General features: G+C 37.7%; 2 protein-coding genes across 2 annotated transcripts in view; both read left to right on the forward strand.

Annotated features, from left to right (window-relative positions):
* Nucleotides 1–641: 641 nt before the first annotated feature.
* The window catches only part of LOC101890374 (uncharacterized), a 35119-nt gene continuing 14340 nt past the window's right edge, over nt 642–21420 (forward strand). The window contains exon 1 of the mRNA XM_011294625.3: nt 642–897. Coding sequence (XP_011292927.2) covers nt 804–897 — 94 coding nt within the window. The 5' untranslated portion in view covers nt 642–803. The remainder of the gene's footprint in view (nt 898–21420) is intronic.
* On the forward strand, nt 14092–14929 carry LOC131803384 (uncharacterized). The gene has a single exon (XM_059124628.1). It carries the CDS (start codon nt 14234–14236, stop codon nt 14777–14779), a length of 546 nt encoding a protein of 181 aa, XP_058980611.1. The 5' UTR covers nt 14092–14233; the 3' UTR covers nt 14780–14929.

The raw sequence follows: 21420 nt of genomic DNA on the forward strand, positions 1-21420 counted from the left end.
GCATTGCGATAAGCGCAGGCGCATAAAATTCCCATCCTCATTATCCAGGGTTTAAAAGGAGATACTACCACATTATGCACATTATGATGTAAGAATGACGACACAGCACGCTGATAACAGCAGCATAAGGACAATGGCAGACACACATTGTTGCTCCAAACATCCGGCCAGTTCGCCTGTTGAGGGTGTGAATAGACAGAATGAATAATGAAATTGGCTGTACGGCAAATTTCCGCACTTGATGACAACAGTTGGCATTTGTCTTTCGCTTAAAACGGTCGTGTTGTTCGTTCGCCTAAAAGTAGACTTCAAAAATGGATTAAGGGAGTAATAAATGGAGAAATTAAATGATTAGCAAATGGATTTCTATTAAAATGTTGAGTGAAATATATTTAAATTGAAAAAATAAAATATTCAAATATATGTTGTGAACAAATTATTATTTTGTGTAGATCAAATTTTACAAATGAAAAATGCAATTTCTGGATAAAAAGTGAAGATTTATTTTCTTCCGTTGCCATATTGAAAATATTGTGAATTTTTTAAAGAAACAAATTTAAAAATTGCTATAAATATAACAATAAATAAATGTGATAAATACAATACAAAAAAGCCATAACAATAAAATTTAACAAAAAAAATTAAAAAAGGGATAACAAAATACAAAGGAAATAACCACAAAACAAACCAATAAACAAACAACCAATAACAGGACATACATTTCACATAATTGATTGCCACCCAATACCAATTAACACTGTTTTGAGATAAGGATAATACACAACAACAGAAACAACAACAAGATGACAAACACCATACTTGGCAGATTAAAACTGCCGATAATAGTTTTGATATTTCTAACCAATTTTGGTGACAACAAAAGGAATACCTGCGGAGGTAAGTGAAAAACACAGTCTGATATACTTTTTTTTGTAAATATGTATGAATACAACAATAGCAACAATACAATAAGGAATAAACCATGTTATCTAACGTGTTAGCCTCTCCCATTTTTTGTGTTTTGGATTACATTTGACGAATATCATCAGCTTAACTTGTTTTTTTTTTCTGGGTCATTACATTTTAACCACAACCTTGATATGGGAAGGAAATACACTTGGGATTTGCTTTTCACTCGAATCAAACAATTGGTTTAGAACTGTGTACATATGCATGTATGTTAATTATTCAGGAACATATATTCATAAATATATTGAAGCTAGTATTTAGTTAACAATTTAAAGTAGTAGTTAAAGTGTAGTTTTTTTTATGTTTTAGGAAATTAGATTAAAATATATTAGAATCAAAAACCCTGGATATTAAAAACAATATTTTTAATGGAAGTTTAGAATCGAAAACGACAATTAAAAAAAAATAGAGAAAACTATTGAAGTCATTTAACGTGAATTTTTATATTTTTTCAATGGTATAGAAACGTTAATTTTTAAATATTTTTGAAGGGACAAAACTGTGTTTTTTTTTTTTAAAATATTAGAAATATTAGATATGAAACCCTGTTTTTTTTTAATATTTTTGGAGACATGCACAGTTTTTAGTAATCCTGGATTTTTTTTATATATTTTTGGAGGGACGTGAATTTTTTTGAAAAACGCAGATTTTTAACAATAACCTATACTGAAACCGAAGCTTTAAAAAAATTGTTTGAAGGGACGTGGTTTTTTTTGCATAAGAACAATGGAACAATTGAAAACGTAGCTTTTTATACCCTCCATCATAGAATGTAGGGTATATTAAGTTTGTCATTGTTACAAAAACCTTGAAATATACATTTTAGACCCCACAAAGTATATATATATATATTCTTCATCAGCATAAAATTCTATATCGATATAACGATGACCGTCTGTCCGGTCCGTCTGTGGAAATCACTCTAGCTTCCGAAAGAAATAAAGTAGGTTGATAAAATTTTACTCAAATGTGTATTATGTGTGCAGGACTTTTGGTATTGAAAATGGGTCATGTAGGTCCAGGTTTTTGTATAGCCCTCATACAATGCTACCTCCCTTTTTTCGGTATTTCGGTGATTTAAGCGATATTCTTCACCGCAAATGTTTCAAATTTGGCATTTGAAGTTCGTAATGGGTGCTACAGCCTGTGACGGAAAATTGTGCGTGCAGGTCCAAGTCTTCGTATAGCCCCCAAATGACGGTCCCGCCCTATATCCGGTGTTTTAATGATTTTAGTGACATTATTCACCAAAATTGTTTCAAATTTCGCATTTGAAGTTCCCAAATGTGTACTACAGTCTATGACATAAAATTGCATATGCAGTTCCAAGACATCGGTACATCCCTATATACGGTATATTTATGATTTTAGCGACAGATCCGGTGAATCTGTTTCAAATTTCGTATTTAAAATTGGTAATAGGTACTACAGCACATGGTACAATGATATCAAGGTAGGGCTATGATACCATATGATTTCAATTTTTTCATTTTCTTGGCTTAATATGTCATCTTTATTTGTTTATGTATGCGTTTTCTTTTCAATAATAAAAGAATTGTTCAGAAAACATTCAAATTCGGATGTTTTCAAAATGTTTATTTCATCGTATGCATCGACAAAATCTAGAGTTTTTGTAGCGAAATAATCTTTAATAGAAATATAGAACCTGGTTTTGAAAAGAAGTGTTGACCTTTCATTCAGTTTTCGTGGTTTTCAATTATTTATTCAAAATAAATGCAACAAGTTGTATGATTTTTTTATTGTTTTGATACTAATTCTGACATTACAAGCCAAACAGGTAGACCTCTATACTTGCAATTTTTTCAAACTTGGCCTACCTTCTCTTCATTGTACCATGCTACAGCCTGTGACAGAAAATTGCTTATGTGGGTCCACGTCTTCGTATGGACCACAAAATAACGGTAACTCCTTATATTCGATATTTTTCAGATTTTAACGGATTATATTTTTTATTTTTATTTCTTTTTTTTTTGAAATTTTCAAATTCATTCCAAATAGTGGAGGATATAATTCGTTACTTGTTTAAACATATTTTTGAAGAGACGAAAAAATGGATTTTTTAAAAATATTTTTGGAAGGTGTTTAATGTAAACCAGTAAAGAAAGTCTTAAAGTCGGGCGGGGCCGACTTTATGATACCCTACACCACTTTGCAAATTTAGTAGAGCTGCGCATAACAATGAAAAGTTTTTATGGGAGAATTCAATCATACACGCTATGATTATAATTATAATTTAAGGTTCAAAGAACTAAATATGCCGAAGCATTTGTATCTTTTAAATTCGGATTTATATTGACCCTTTGGTGCACAATTAATTTGAAATCGGATAAAAATATATATGGGAGCTATATCCAAATCGGAACCGATCTCGATAAAATTTGGCAAAGATATTTCTGAGCTGTATTTAATATATTTCCCTGAATATCGTTGTTACGGAGTGGATATTACGACTGTGGGTAACAAATACGACAAATCGGATGAACAGTTTCTATGGGAGCTATAGTTATATCTGAACCGATCTTCACCAAATTTGACATACTAGCTTCTAGACTCAATTCGGTCGTAAGTGCCAAATTCCATTCCATTTGGGCAAATATTAGACGTTTGGTGCACAATTCAAGGTAAATCGGACGAAGTTATATATGGGAGCTATATCCAAATCTGAACCGATCTCGATTAAATTTAGCAAATGTATTTCTGAGCTGTATTTGATATATTTCCCCAAATATTGTTGTTACAGAGTGCATATTACGGCTGCGGAGGACAATCTGATTGTACGTGCAAAATTCCATACTATTCGGACTGATATTACAGGTTTGGTGCACAATAAAAAGCAAATCGGACGAAGATATATATGGGAGCTATATCTAAATTATGACCCATTATCTCCAATTTCAACATGGTTCGTCCTTGGGCCAACCAAATGATTTGTGGGGCAATAAATGCGAACTGTACTTTGTTTACAAAAATACATGGACAGGCGGACAGACGGACGGACGGACATGCATAAATCGACTCAGAATGTGATTCTATGCAGATCATCAAAAGGAATAGATCGACCCATAGATCTTGTTTCCTTTTGCCTGTTACAAACAAATGCACAAAGACATAATACCCTGACCACCTTGTGGTGTAGGGTATAAAAACGTAGAGTTTTTAAATTATGAGGACTATTAGAGACGAAAATGTTGATGATTTAAAAATATTTTTGGAGGGAGTTTAAGAGAGATTATTAGATGTGGAGACGTGGATTTCTAAAATATGTTTTTAAGAACTATTAAAAATTATGATTTTTTAAATATTTTTCGGAAGGGACTTTAAAGACTCAAACGTGGATTTTTTACAAATATTTTTGGAATGTCTGTTACAGACTATAATGTGAACTTTTTAAAAATATTTTTTAGTAATTTTTAAAAAATATTTTGGGAGGAAATGAATTTTCAAAAAATAAGAGAGGCTATTACAGACGAATTTAAAAAAAAATTGATGAGACTATGAAGACGAGGATATTTTGAAAAACAAAACGCTCAAAGAAAGCGAAATAATATATATGCTAACCCCTTCTGGGACCTCGCCCAATAAGGGTAACAATTTTCAATGCGAAACAATTCAGCGATTTTTTACAACTTGATATATCTAAATATTTCTCTCAACCAGAAACCTGAGATAAATATGGAATTCATGATTTCCCATAAATTGGATATAAACGTTCGATTTTCTTGTAATTTTGCCCAAGCTACCAAATTACCGCACATTTATATCGTATTTATTTAGGTCCGATACGAAATAGACAATATTGGCCCATTCCCTCAGAACCCACTCCTTAGAGGGTCAACAGTTTGACTAATCATAGCAGAAGTCAAAATATAGGGTATTCGTCAGTCGGCAGAACCGATTGATACTTTTTAACCTGTTAAAATGTAATTTTTGAGATAAGAAGAAGTACATTGAGTGAATTATTCAGGTTCGAATTCTCCTGCCAAACAGCACAAATATATAAATAATGACCCCCGCAACTTAGCTATAAAGGAATTTGGGCTGCATATTGTTAGTTTTTATTAAATATATGTCTCCAAATAATGACAAATATCCATTTCCGTCAGACAGTTATGCCAGTGAAAAATGACCGCAAATAATAAGCGTAACGTATTTGGACAAGGTTGCTTTTAAGAAAAATTTAATATACCCTTATTTCTAAGGTGGAGGAAGGTATAAAAATATTCATAATTTTGGGGATTGTCCGTTGTTTTCAAAATACTTCCATCAGTATCCATTTCCATAAATAGAATTGCATTTTTTATGAATCGTGTGATTTATTTAATAAGATATGTCTGTCGGCAGTGGGGGGTAGGGGGGGGGGGGGGTGATAAAGAAATAGAAAATTTATTCCATTCATATACTTTCGTACATTTAAATAACTCAATTTTGAATAACTTCAAGTTCAACATGAATGGGCTAGGCATTGCTTGCCACAAACACTTGCCCAGGGGGAGATTCCATTGTTTTCGGTTGATGGAGTTAATAATTTCAGTTTTACTTATGAAAACTATTTTTGGAGCGGGTCGATTTTTCATTGTAATGTTTGCCCTAACTAGCCGACGCGAATACCCCGTCTATGTAAATGGAGGCAACACATTTTGGTTTTTTGGGAGTGCCTAAAAGTATGTGTCTGTTTAAGTTTTGGCCACAAAAAAGGGGGCAAATATCATCTGACGACGATGTGGGTAAAAAGAGTGGTGTCGGTGGTGGTGGTTAATTTTATTTACTATTTTGTACTTGTTTTTCATTGTTGTTGTGTTTTTTTTTTTTTTTTTTTTTGTGGGAATACCGTGGAGAAAGACGCACCTCCTTACGTGTATTCCCCAACAAACAATTAGGGTATATATGAAGGGCTCACAGCTATACCGAACTAAGTCATAAAAACATAATTCCAAGATATTTAGAGGTAAAGTAAATGTACTGCAATTAATTTCTGGAAGCAATATTTTAGTCTACCAAAAGAAAATGTAAAAGTCTATATTCAAAATTAACTAATGATATAAAGTTAAAAGAAAAATAATTTAAATATATTACTAAAAAAATATTCAAAAACAAAAAACCTGCTTTGGTTCGTTATTACACTGAATAAAATTCGAAGGTTTTACAGCTAAAGCGAACCAAGTCAAAAAAATAAATAAATTGTTCATTTTATGACTAAATATAGTTGATGTTCCGCTTGTAATAAGCAACTGATGTTGATAGCTTTGGAAAAGGATGGCACTTCTGTATTCAGTGAGTCTCGAGCTAGCTGTGCTGCTTTTAAGTGAAGTTCCTTTTGCCAAATTAAATTTTTATTTTCGTCTTCATCGAATTTTATTTTCATGTTAAGTTCATCACATATTCGAAAGTTATCCTTATTCGGTCAGTGCTCCAGTGGTCCATTCCAACAAGTACCTCCCCCACAAAGGGTAAAAATTTTGAATAATTATAACTCTTATAAAATGTGATGAAATTTTCCGATTGTGTTCAAATTACACAGATCAGAATATTTTTATTAACCCACGCTCTGCTGTGAATATGGAATATATCGCTCCACTACCTCTGGTATCATCCCCACAAAGGGTCAACATTTTGAATATCCATGAAGCTCATAAGACGCGATATTATTCGATTTCATTCAGATTGGGTACATTTCAAAATTTCATTCAAGACAAGATCTGTTATAAAGATGGTAGAGATCGGACCATTTCTTCTGGTACCTTCCCACACAGGGTTCAAGATTTTGAAAAACAAAACTGAAAGAAAACGAAATAATCATCCAACTCCCTTTTGATTTCACACATACAAACATTTTCGCTAACACAATATTTGTTGTGAAGATGGAATATATCTGCGAACCCCTTCCGGTACATCACATCGGTCGGGCCGAGCTTTGAATACCCTCTACCATTTGGAAAGGATTTGGATATTAAAAAATACTTTTAAAATCATAAAAATACCGAATATAGAGAGTTATCGTAATATGGGGGTATATACGAAAATATGAAAAAAATTGGTGAATAATGTCATTTAAGTCATCAAAATACCGATACCAAAAGCCCTGTAGACCAAACACACATCTGAGTAAATTTTATCAACCTACTACAAACGCCTCGGAAGCTAGAGTGATTTTCACAGATGGACAGACAGACGGATGGACATCACTAAATCGACATTGAATCATTGCTGATATCTATATATACGCTGATTCAAAGTGAAACACACTGACTTGGTTCATTTTTGCTTTGAATAAAAACGAAAATGACAGTCGTGGACTTAGGTTTTTTAACGTTATCTTTGGAACGAAACACTTTTTGACATTGTGCTTTACAGAGTAAACAGAGTTGCCATATGCGGGGACATTGGCACTAGTTTCGGCATTTTTTATTTTTCATGACTTGGTTCGGTATAGCAGTGAGCCCTCCATATGCGAGCAAGGAACATCTGTGTGTGTGTGTGTGGGAATGTCGTCACGAATGTTTGCATTTGGTGGGAGGGGAATATGTAGATGTGTTTGCATTTTTACACGCATGTTGTTGGTAGTGCTTTGGTTATTTTTATTATTATTTTAAATTGAATGGTCTGAGGTTAAAAATAGTTTGGTAAAAATTAAAGATTGGTATTTGACATCAAAAAATTTAATCCATGATTTTCATTTGACTTAAAAAAAAATAATAAAAAAAACATAATTAGTTTTTGACCTCAAAAAATAACGTTTTTTTTTTTATACACGGTTAGTTTTTTTCAAAAAAAAAAAAAATATAAATAAATAAATAAATAAAAATCCACGATTAAATTCACAATTACCATTTGAAAAAAAAAAGATTTTGTTTTTATATCCACGTTTCGTATTTCATCCTAAAACATATTTTTATGAAAGTATATAACACGGTGCGACACAAAAAATAATTACAGAAGCTATTCAGTCGATTATGAAAGTAGAGCTAACATGTAAAAAAACTGTAAGTTCGGACGGGTCGAACTCTCCACCATTTGGAACGAATTTGAAAATTTTCAAAAAAAAAATAAAATCCGTTAAAAACGCTGTTAAAATCTTAAAAATACCAAATGTGGGCGATATTAGGAGAATATAGGCTGTAGTATCCCTTGCGAAAGTCAAATACCAAATTTGAAGCAATTCAGCTGAAAAATGTCGCTAAAATCATCAAAATACCGAATATAGGGAGGTACCGTTATATGGGGCTATACCAAAACGTGGACCTGCACAGACGATTTTCTGCCTTAGGCTGTAGTATCTATTAGGAACTTCAAATACCAAATTTGAAACATTTCCGGTGAATAATGTCGCTAAAATCACCAAAATACCGAATATAGGGAAGTACCGTTATATGGGGGCTATACCAAAACGTTGACCTGCACAGGCAATTTTCTGTCATAGGCTGTAGTATCCATTGCGAACTTTAAATACCAAATTTGAAAACAATTCCAGTGAAAAATGTCGCTAATATCATTAAAATACCGAACATAGGGAGGTACCGTTATATGGGGGCTATACCAAAACGTGGACCTGCACAGACAATTTTCTGTCTTAGGCTGTAGTATCCATTAAGAACATCAAATACCAAATTTGAAACAATTCCGGTGAATAATGTCGCTCAACTCATCAAAATAACGAATATCGGGAGGGGAATTTTCTGTCATAAGCTGTAGTATCCATTAGGAACTTTAAATACTAAATTTGAACCGAAAAACTCCAGACACAATAGTCCAACGGATTGGTATCCGGAGATGTTGGTGGTGCGCTGGAAATGAGCGAGGAATTCTTGGGTGGCGCGTGCTGAGTACAATGGTGCTGAGTCCTGTTAAAATGTCCAAGGTCTGCGGCCAAAATGTTTGCATGCTCAAGGCTTTAATACACCCTCCAGAATATTATTCGGCATTAATTCTGATGCCACAGTCGATTAATACGAGCGGAGAACGACTATCGGCTGTTATGGCGGCCCACATCATCACCATGGCCGGCGCTTGAGTTCTGGTGGCCAACCGAAGATGCACATTTTCAGCTGACCTCTTTGGCAAGTAAACACGATTATTTTGTTTGTTTACAAACTGTTGGATAACGAATGTTTTCTCATCGGAGAAAACCAAATTCAGCAGTTCACCACATTCGGCCAAGCGAAGCAACTCTTAAGCTCTTTTGAAACTATTTTCATTCTGTTGCGGTGTAAGTTCTTGCACTTTTTGGAATTTCAATGGCTTTATACCGAGCTCAATTTTCAATATTTGTGGAATGGAATATTGCGATATGTTCACCTCACAAGCCATTTTTCGGCCACTACGACGCGGGTTTCGATCAAGTCGTTTCTTTACTTTTCGAACCATTTCTGCTTATGTTGCTGTTATCTTCCGTCCATTTCCTTGACATTGGGCTACGCTACGTCAGTATCACGGTAACGAGCGATGGTACGAGACACAAAAGATTTATTCACATTTAAATGCTGGAGTGCTCTAACGATAGCTACTTGTAGTTTTCCACCCAAATCATACTATCACGCTTGAATTCCATCGCGAATAACTTTTTTTCTGGAAAATTCACACCAAAATGCTTTGGCACCCTTGTAAACAATATAATGAGCTGTCACTGGAATTATTTTAACAGCTGTCGGATGAGTGGCTTAGAAATGACAGCAGTCTGAAGATGGTTGCAGTTTTTTCATCTCACCCAGAATATGAATTCCTGGCGTTTAAGGTAGGATTAAGACTTTTGATGTCTTCAAGGACCTATAGCAGAATTTTATAACAAATAATTTTCTAGATTATTTGGACTTGATTGATTGACTTTAAAGGGAATTTTCAAACATATTTTCACAAAAGGACCAAATGGATGTGTTGACTTGTTTGAGGGTTAATTTTTTCTACCAAAATAATCGTCGTGTTTTATCTCATTCAACGGATTCGAAGTAATATTAACCCAGCCCACTCAATTGAAAGATTTTCAAAAAATTTTCAACCATTTTTTTTCAAAACAGAATCTCAAATCGAATGATTCGAAGTAATCTTAACCCGAAAAATTAAAAAAATGTCCTCAAAAACATTAAAACAATTTAGTCTTTTTTGTCAATTTTTTTTAAATCCACGATTATGTATTTGTCCTCAAAAAAAATTTGAAAAAAAAAAACAAGATATTGTCATCAAAAATATTTTCCCAGTCATCTCTCCCATTTGTATGGATTTTCTTAATTTATTCGTGACTCAATGGAAAATCTAAAACAGAGGAGTGACTCATTTGGTAAATCATTCGCTAAGTATCCAATTTCCGGCAATAAGATGCCAAACTGTTCTCAAACAAAGTGAATATGTAAGAGCATCTGTTCAATACGACATTCTAATAAAAATAAAATGAGAAAGTTATAAAATCTACGAACAAGAGAGAGAGAAAGAGAGAGAGAGAGAGAATTATAATTTAGAACTCATTAATTATGGGATTACGGTCTACTACACTGCCACTAATGACACACCTGGGGTCAATATTTGGCGCCAGCTATTAATGAGCGATTTAATTTGTAGCTGGGCATGTTATTGATTGTCGATTACCATAAAAATCCCATTAATTATGAATGAAAGAGTGCAAAAAATGTCTAAACATCTGGCCGGCCATTTCTCTTTTAGTCAGAGTTTTCATCTCCATTTTTTTAATAGCTTTTGAATGAAATTCTACAAGTTACCCGGATTATATTTCAAATTTGTGTAACAAATTTTTATTATTTACATTTTCGAATACGTATTTTTAAAATTATTTCAAATTGTGACAAGTCGACTTTCGTATACATCTATCCGACCAAGGCAGTATATCTGCCCGCACCAAAACCAAGCGTGGCACCTGTGTTGGCGGTAGCACCTGTTGAGGCGCTGCCAGCACCAAAGCTGGAGCCACCCAGACCCAAAGAGCCACTGGCACCGCCGAGGCCAAATGAACCAGCAACACCAGCACCCAAACCATGACCCAATAAACCACCGCCAGCAGCAAAACCTCCGCCAAAACCAATGCTACCAGCATTGGCATTAGCCGAGGCACTTGAACTGGCCGAGGAACTAGCCGTAGCACTTGAACTGGCCGAAGCAGTGGCACCCGCAACGGCATTCGAGCTCGCTGAAGCATTTGCTGTAGCACCAGCGGCACCCTGCGAAATTAGAGATGAAATAAATAGAAATTTAACAAAATATAACTTGGAAAAATATGATCTCATACCTTGGAGGACGCTGTGGATGATGCGCTAGCTGTGGCACTTGCACTGGAACCCACTCCAACACCCGAACCACCAAAGTATTTATTACCCGAGCCAGATCCATGACCGATTCCTAAACCAGCGCCGACACCAAAGCCAATGCCTGAGCCGCTACCTGCTCCAACTCCTGAACCATAACCGGATCCATGGCCTGAGCCAGAGCCGCTACCGGTTCCTGCTCCAGAACCATGAGCTGAACCAGAAGCACCACCTGATCCATAACCAGCGCCCGAACCGCTACCGGATCCATGACCAGAGCCAGAACCGCTACCAAATCCATATCCAGCGCCTGAACCGCTACCGGATCCAGAAGCACTGCCAGATCCATAACCAGCACCTGAGCCACTACCAGATCCAGTTCCTGCTCCGGAACCACTACCGGATCCATGACCAGAGGCAGAACCGCTACCTGATCCAGAAGCACTGCTTGATCCATAACCTGCTCCCGAACCGCTGCCAGATCCATGACCAGCACCTGAACCGCTACCAGATCCGGAACCACTGCCTGATCCATAACCAGCGCCCGAACCGCTACCGGAACCATGACCAGAGCCAGAACCGCTGGCGGATCCAATGCCAGAGCCGCTGCCTGATCCATAACCAGCGCCTGAACCGCTACCAGATCCAGTTCCTGCTCCGGAACCACTACCGGATCCATGACCAGAGGCAGAACCGCTACCTGATCCAGAAGCAGTGCCTGATCCATAACCTGCTCCTGAACCGCTGCCGGATCCATGACCAGCGCCTGAGCCGCTACCAGATCCAGAGCCACTGCCTGATCCATAACCAGCGCCCGAACCACTACCGGAACCATGACCTGAGCCAGAACCACTGCCGGATCCATGACCAGACCCGCTACCAGCTCCGGAGCCTACTCCGGAACCACTACCAAAGCCGCTACCAGATCCATAACCAGCGCCTGAACCGCTACCAGATCCAGTTCCTGCTCCGGAACCACTGCCGGATCCATGACCAGAGGCAGAACCGCTACCGGATCCAGAAGCTGTGCCTGATCCATAACCTGCTCCCGAACCGCTGCCGGATCCATGACCAGCGCCTGAGCCGCTACCGGAACCATGACCTGAGCCAGAACCACTGCCAGATCCATGACCAGAACCGCTACCAGCTCCGGAGCCTACTCCGGAACCACTACCAGAGCCGCTACCAGATCCATAACCAGCACCTGAGCCGCTACCAGATCCAGTACCTGCTCCGAAGCCACTACCGGATCCATGACCAGAGGCAGAACCGCTACCTGATCCATAACCTGCTCCCGAACCGCTGCCGGATCCATGACCAGCACCTGAACCGCTACCAGTTCCAGAACCACTACCTGATCCATAACCAGCGCCCGAACCGCTACCGGATCCATGACCAGAACCGCTACCAGCTCCAGACCCTACTCCGGAACCACTAGCAGAGCCGCTGCCTGATCCATAACCAGCGCCTGAACCGCTACCAGATCCAGTTCCTGCTCCGGAAGCACTACCGGATCCATGACCAGAGGCAGAACCGCTACCAGATCCAGAACCACTGCCTGATCCATAACCTGCTCCCGAACCGCTACCAGATCCAGAACCACTGCCTGATCCATAACCAGCGCCCGAACCGCTACCGGAACCATGACCAGAACCGCTACCATTTCCAGAGCCTACTCCGGAACCACTACCAGAGCCGCTGCCTGAACCGCTACCAGATCCAGTTCCTGTTCCTGAAGCACTACCGGATCCATGACCAGAGGCAGAACCGCTACCTGATCCAGAAGCACTGCCTGATCCATAACCTGCTCCCGAACCGCTACCAGATCCAGAACCATTGCCTGATCCATAACCAGCGCCCGAACCGCTACCGGAACCATGACCAGAGCCAGAACTGCTGCCGGATCCATGACCAGAACCACTGCCAGCTCCAGAGCCTACTCCGGAACCACTACCAAAGCCGCTACCAGATCCGTAACCAGCACCTGAGCCGCTACCAGATCCAGATCCAGTTCCTGCTCCTGAACCGCTACCTGATCCAGAAGCACTGCCTGATCCATAACCTGCTCCCGAACCACTGCCGGATCCATGACCAGTACCTGAACCGCTACCAGAGCCATGCCCAGATCCGCTACCTGATCCAGAAGCAGTGCCTGATCCATAACCAGCGCCCGAACCGCTACCAGAACCATGACCAGAGCCAGAACCGCTACCTGCTCCAGAGCCTACTCCGGAAAAACTACCAGAGCTACTGCCTGATCCATAACCAGCGCCCGAGCCACTACCGGAACCATGACCAGCACCTGAACCACTACCAGAACCAGAGCCATGACCAGATCCGGAACCACTGCCTGATCCATAACCAGAGCCAGAACCGCTACCAGCTCCAGAGCCTACTCCGGAACCACTACCAGAGCCGCTGCCTGATCCATAACCGGCGCCCGAACCACTACCGGAACCATGACCAGCACCTGAACCGCTACCAGAACCACTACCGGATCCATGACCAGCACCTGAACCGCTACCGGAACCATGGCCAGAGCCAGAACCGCTACCGGATCCATAACCAGCGCCCGAACCACTACCAGAGCCGCTACCGGAACCATGACCAGCGCCTGATCCATAACCAGCACCCGAAGCGCTACCAGAACCATAACCAGAGCCAGAACCGCTACCGGATCCATGACCAGAACCGCTACCAGATCCAACGCCTACTCCAGAACCACTAGCAGAGCCGCTGCCTGATCCATAACCAGCGCCTGAACCGCTACCAGAACCTGAACCACTGCCAGATCCATAACCAGAGCCCGAACCGCTACCGGAACCATGACCAGAGCCAGAACCGCTACCAGATCCAACGCCTACTCCAGAACCACTAGCAGAGCCGCTGCCTGATCCATAACCAGCGCCTGAACCGCTACCGGAACCATGACCAGAGCCGCTACCAGATCCCGAGCCACTGCCTGAACCATAACCAGCACCTGAGCCGCTACCAGAGCCATGGCCAGAACCAGTTCCGCTTCCAGAACCATAGCCATGACCAGATCCGGAACCATGACCAGATCCAGAACCGCTACCAGAGCCAGCACCGATGCCAACACCAACACCTACGCCGGCGCCAAAACCACTTCCACTACCGGATCCACTGCCGATGCCTACACCGGAACCATAACCGGAGCCGCTACCAGATCCATGACCATTCCCCTTTCCATTGCCGTTACCATTACCTTGGCCTTTTCCATTGCCGTTACCATTACCTTGGCCCTTTCCGTTGCCATTACCAAATCCTTGGCCTTTACCATTTCCATTGCCATTACCAAGTCCTTGGCCTTTTCCATTGCCGTTGCCATTACCTTGGCCCTTTCCATTGCCATTACCTTGACCTTTTCCATTGCCATGTTTGTCAAAATCTTTGCCATGTTCTTTGTCATGACCAAATCCATGGCCATTTCCATGATCGTAATGGCCGACACCTTTTCCATTTCCATGACTATGACCGTCACCATGACCGTGACCATGATCATGACCGTGACCACCACCAGCTAACAGGCCCAATCCAAGACCTTGGCCTTTGGCGCCCAAACCGGCACCAACACTGCCTGCCGAGACACCACCTTTTTTCGATGGACCATTACCAAGACTCAGGCCACCACCAATGCTTGCTCCAGCGCTGGCACTGCTGCTACTACTTGCACCTAATCCACCGCTAATGCCAATGCCATAGGCTGGAATAATTGAAAGATGACATTTAGGTTTAATTATTTTAAAATAAATTATTAAACATATGTATATCTGTATGTATGCACACAGACGTGTGTAGTCTCCAACCTACCATTGCAAACCGCCACACCTAAAACAATTAATCCAAATACTGCTACCACTTTCATGGTCGATAACGACTACCTGTCTGTCGGCACATGCCGGCCATCTGGCTTCTTTTATAGATTTTGCAAAGATGCTGAGAACTCGATTTCGAACATCTTTTCGGCGAGTCTGGCCAATTTGTTTTGCTTCGATGCTATCGCAAACAGTGCTGGTGGTGCAGCGCTTCGTTGGGGGACAGTACCGAAGTATTTAGAATTAAATATTAGTCAAATTCTAGTTTTGGAAAATATTATTTAAAAAACAACACCAAATCACTAGCGTCAGTCGGTAGCCGTTGCGAAGTTCCAGTTTCTATTTTGTATTTGTTTTTTTTTTTTCGAATTTATTTTCGTCTCATTACCATTTGATGAGGTAATAACTCGTTCATCCCGCTATGTTTTTATACCGATTTCTTTTAGCCGCCGGTCATATAATGTGTCAAATATAATTTAGGGTCTATTAGCTTCATTTATTTCCTTTGCGATGCCTTAGGGAATTTTTGCCAGGTGGGGAGTTTTGTGTGTGGGGTTATTTTTCAGAATTAATCAGAAATCCTATTAAGCCGAACATCATTAAAATGGTTTTTACGTCCACATAGGGATATATGGAATCGTGTTTTGAAAGTGTTTGTAAAATTCGACACGAGCGTCATTGCCAAAACGATAGAATTCTGTCCAAATCGTATTGGAGAACTAGATTTTCTGTAACACCACAAAACGTTTGTCCTAGACTCTCAAAAAATAAATGCATCCCGATAAGTGTCCATGGAAGCTAAAAACCCACACAAGTCACAAGTTAGAAAGCTTTAGTTGAAAACCCGACTTGAAACAATGGACCAATATTTCCCATTATCGTTCCTGACCTAAGTTTGATATAAATAATACCAGGGACCCAATTTGGATTTTTTCAAATTTGGTTAACATTAAGTTGGGCCGGACCGAACTTTTAATACCCTCCCCCATTAGCTAAAGAAAACAATTTTTTTTTAAACGTATCTGAATTGAAATGTGTTTCACCTAAAACTAGGCCAGTAAGACCGTTTGGATAATGCCGTCAAACTTTTTAAAAAACCATAAGGTGGCTGAGGCCGTTATATGGGGGGGCATACCAAAACGGGAACCTATATAGGTTTCGCCACCGGAGCTACAATCCATTATGACCTACAAATATCAATTTTTTTAGACAAATCCGTGGATAAATGTGGCAAAAATCATCAAAAGACCGAATATCGAGAGGTATTGTTATATGGCGGATATGCCAAACCGTGGACCGATTAACTCATTTTCAATACCTAGACACAAAAAATTTTTTGTGCCAAATGTTGAAACTCTACGTCAAATAATGTCGGCTGTATTGTGATTTCAACGAGCAGACAGACAGACAGACGAAATTACTTAAATCGACTTGGAATTTTATGCTGATCATGAATATACAGGGTGAGGTTAAAAAAAAACTGCAACAAAGTCAAACGCCATAATTTTTACATTTTTTTTAAATTTTACTGAATGAAAGCAAAAAGTGTCGGAAATAGCATCAAATTTTAGAATAAGTTTAGATTTATTGGAATTGGTCACCTCTGGCACGAATTATGACCTTAAAACGGCCAATGAAACCGTCAGACGCTGCCCGAATGTTGCTCTGCGGTATTTCGGCCCATTCCCGGCGAAGCGCTTGCTTGAGGTGATCGCCACTTTGGTATTTTTAGTGCCAACCTTGCTTTCCTAAATACTCCACCACCAATAGTCCATAATATCGGCCCGAATAGTATGGAATTTTGCACATACAACCAAATTAGGCCTGAAAATAAATGAACAATATATATGGGAGCTATAGCTATATTGTTCATCCGATTTCGATCAAATTTGGCAGATCGAAATCGGTTCAGATATAGCTATAGCTCCCATATATATTTTTCATCCGATTTGTTATTTTTGCCCTCCGCAGCCGTAATATGCACTCTGTAACAACAATATTTGGGGAAATATATCAAATGCAGCTCAGAAATACCTTTGCTAAATTTTATCGAGATCGGTTCAGATTTGGATATAGCTCGGATATATAACTTCGTCCGATTTACCTTTTATTGTGCACCAAACGTCTAATATTTGCCCAAATGGAATGGAATTTGGCATATACGACCGAATTGAGTCTAGAAGGTAGTATGCCCAATTTGGTGAAGATCGGTTCAGATATAGCTATAGATCCCATATATATTGTTCATCCGATTTGTTGCATTTGTTACCCACAGCCGTAATATGCGCTCTGTAACAACGATATCCAGGGAAATATATCAAACAGCTCAAACAGCTCAGAAATATCTTTGCCAAACTTTATAGGTTCAGATTTGGATATAGCTCCCATATATATCTTTATCTGATTTCGAATTAATTTTGCACCAAATGGGCAATACAAGTCCGAATTTAAAAGATACAAATGGTTCGGCATATTTAGTCCTTTGAATTTTAAGTTATAATTATAATCATAGGGTGTATGATTGAATTCTCCCATAAAAACTTTTAATTGTTATGTGGAGCTCAACTAAATTAGCAAAGTGGTGTAAAATCGGCCCCGCCCGACTTCAGGACTTTCTTTACTGGTTTCTTTCTGTTGAGGTGTTAGTTCTTGCACTTTTTGGAATTTCAATGATTTTACCCCGTGTTCATTTGTCAATATTTGCCGAATGGAATATTGTGATATGTCCAGCTCACGAACCATTTTTCGGTCACTGCGACGCCGGTTTCGATCAAGTCGCTTCTTTACTTTTCGAAATTTTTGCTGATTTTGCAGTTTTCTTCCGTCCAATTCCTTGACGTCGGGCTACCCTACCCAGTGTCACGGTAACGAGCAATGTTACGAGACAAAAGATCTATTCACATTTAAATGCTGGAGTACTCTAACGATAGCCACTTGTGGTCTTCCAACAAAATATAAAGAAATCACAATATCACGCCTGAATTCCATCACGAATAACTTTTTTTCTGGAAAATTCTCAGCAAAATATTTTTGTACGCTTGTGAACACTGGAATAATTTTAACAGCTGTCGGACAACTAACTTAGTAGTGACAGCAGTCTGAAATTGGTTGCAGTTTTTTCATCTCACCCTGTATATTTGGTATTGGGTGAAGAAATGAAGATAAAATTCTGAAATTTCATATTTAGATTACTGGTGGTATCTCTGTTTGATATTTGGCGGTGGTTTGGAAATGCGTCCTATATATATGGGGCTGGAATCCTAACAATTAATATTGAGATCTCTGTTACATGGACGTGGTTTTCAAATATGTACTAATTTTGAACGAAAAGTACTAAATAGCACTAAATTTCGTATTGGATGAAGGAATTGGGCTGAAATCCTGAAATTTGATATGGATGTCTCTGTTAGTGTCTGCGGTTAAGATATGAAGGTGGTGTTGGATGTGTCATATAATTGTTCGAAAAGTACAAAGTGGTACTAAATTTGGTATTGAATGAATAAATTGAGTTGAAACACTCAAATTTGATATTTGGGTCTCTGTTGGAATTTAGGATCGAGATATGGAGGCGGTTTTGAAATTGTGTTCTATAAGTTAACGAATTGCACTAAATACTACGAAATTTGGTATTAGGGAAGGGGAGAGAGCAGAAAATTTTATATTGAGATTGTTGAGAATAAAATCCGTTAAAAATTCTGTTAAAATCTTAAACATACCGAATGTAGAAGTTATACTGGGGTTTATACGAAGACGTGGCAACTTTTGCCATAAGCCATTACAATATTTAAATACGAAAACTGGAAAAAATCCGGTGAATAATGTAGATAAAATCATTAAAATACCCCATATGGGGAGGTACCGTTTTATGGGGATATACGATATCGTGGACCTATGTAGACATTTCTCCTCCAGGGGGTAAAGTACTCCGAAGGAACTGCTTTTGTGGATTTTCAGACAATTTCATTGAAATATTATTATTATTATTATTGTTATTATTATTATTATTATTGTTATTATTATTATTATTATTATTATTATTATTATTATTATTATTATTATTATTATTATTATTATTATTATTATTATTATTATTATTATTATTATTATTATTATTATTATTATTATTATTATTATTATTATTATTATTATTATTATTATTATTATTATTATTATTATTATTATTATTATTATTATTATTATTATTATTATTATTATTATTATTATTATTATTATTATTATTATTATTATTATTATTATTCTTATTATTATTATTATTATTATTATTATTATTATTATTATTATTATTATTATTATTATTATTATTATTATTATTATTATTATTATTATTATTACTAGCTGGCCCGGTCCGCGTTGCCGGCCCGTAGTTTTTGTCTATTATGCATATTTGTCAAAGCATAATTATTCACAGATATGACTGATATAAGTGTTTTAAAATACCTGTACCCATATTTAAGCCGTGGGCTTCAAAGGTGTGGATGTGCTATACAAATCTATTAAAAAGTATATATCAATCTTATCCCCATGTAAGGGATCAAATTAATTTTTAGTATGGTAAAAATCGTAGCAAAATCTTCCAGTGAAATGAGCAGTAATTTGGAATTTGCTGTATTTTGTACACCTCATAATTGAGCGCTGAATGAATTAAGAATAGCCAAAGTTAATTACTTTTTTAAGCCATTAGCACCTCAGATTGTCCATTAGCGTTCTTATAAGTCCCCCTAACCATGTCGGTCTGTTTGTCCGCCAAAAAGTGGACTTGAGGGGGTACTATTATATGGAAAAAATTCTAAAATTTGTAGATATGTTCATATTTTTGTGTAAGTTTTCACCCCCCAAATACACATTTTTAGCCAAATCCTTTGAAATATGGTAAAATCAGGAGATACTTTTACATGGGCACTACTCCGAGACATCGACCTACATTGAAAACATTCTTCTAGCCCTTATAATCCAATATGACAAATAGAGACCAAATCAAAAATTTAACAGAACAACATAGCATGTCAAACTGAAAAACATTCCGCGTGATTTAAATGAGTAAAAATAGTTTTATCCACCATATTATCATTTAGATGTATTTCCCAAATCTACGTTTCCAACCAATATTCTCTTGAGAGTTACAAATTCAATAGAATACAAAATTTTCTTTTCTGACCACACATTATATGTGAAAGTGGACTTGGGGATACTCCAATGTGGGGACTTTACTTAAATAAATTCCTATGTGGCAATTATCTGTATGATGGTTCTCTAACCCCTTAGAGACAAAGATGCCAAATATGGGCCAAAATATGAAAAAAGTGGCCAAGACCCCAAAAATAGCTATAGGGTTGTACCCTTATCCGTGAGTTATGATCGATATCATGACCTGCAAAAGTGATTTAAGGTATCTTGAATGTTTGGGAAGAATTCCTGGAAGGATAGAAATCCTTTTCTTACTAAAAGTCCCATTCGCTCTATTATTTTGCACCCTTTAAATTTGGTATTTTACTGATTGTACTTCCAAAGAATTTTGCATTTTGAGCTCTCATTGGACGGATTATTGTCACATGAAAGAAGTAGGTCCACGCTTTGAAATGAGCTCCATTAGGCTTTTTCTGTCATTTTTGGTTGTTTAAATGTGTTCGCAAATACAAATTAAAAAAAAATGACAAAAGAAGAATAGCAAATTGAAAAAATCTTCAACTTGTTCGCTGATTTATTACAGCAAATGTTTAAAGACCCTCACTATTTTTTTAAAATTCGATTCCACTGAAAATCTTTTCGATTTTTTCCCGATTTGAGAATTTTTGCAATGAGATCTCTTTTTCGTTATTTTTTTAGCGAATTTGAAAAAGTAATTATCTTTTAATTAATAATTATCTTTCTTTTGGTGTGACCGCGTTAAATTATTTCGATATCATCTATTCCGTTTCGCCACCATATAATTCGTTATTACACTTCCATGTAACCCGCCATCAATTTCAGTTCTCAAGAAATCAAGTCAATTAAATAAATTGGTTTTAATATTCGAATTCAAAAATAAAAAATAAAAAACACTACAAATGTACATTAGAAAAAAGCCAGTCAAAATAGAAAAAAATCATGCAAAATAAAACATTACTATTGTACATTTGAAAAGTCAAAATGAAAATGTTAATATATCACATTTTTACGCGATTTTTTTGGATATTATCCTTTTCGGAGAGGAGACAACTCCTAATTTGTGTGAATTGTTAAAATCAGTCAGCGGTTCTTAAGTTATAAGCGTAGTAACTAACACAACTTACATTTATATATATAGATTATTATTATTATTATTATTATTATTATTATTATTATTATTATTA

Source organism: Musca domestica, unplaced genomic scaffold (genome assembly GCF_030504385.1).
Source record: "Musca domestica strain aabys unplaced genomic scaffold, Musca_domestica.polishedcontigs.V.1.1 3, whole genome shotgun sequence".
Classification (NCBI taxonomy): Eukaryota; Metazoa; Arthropoda; class Insecta; order Diptera; family Muscidae; genus Musca; species Musca domestica.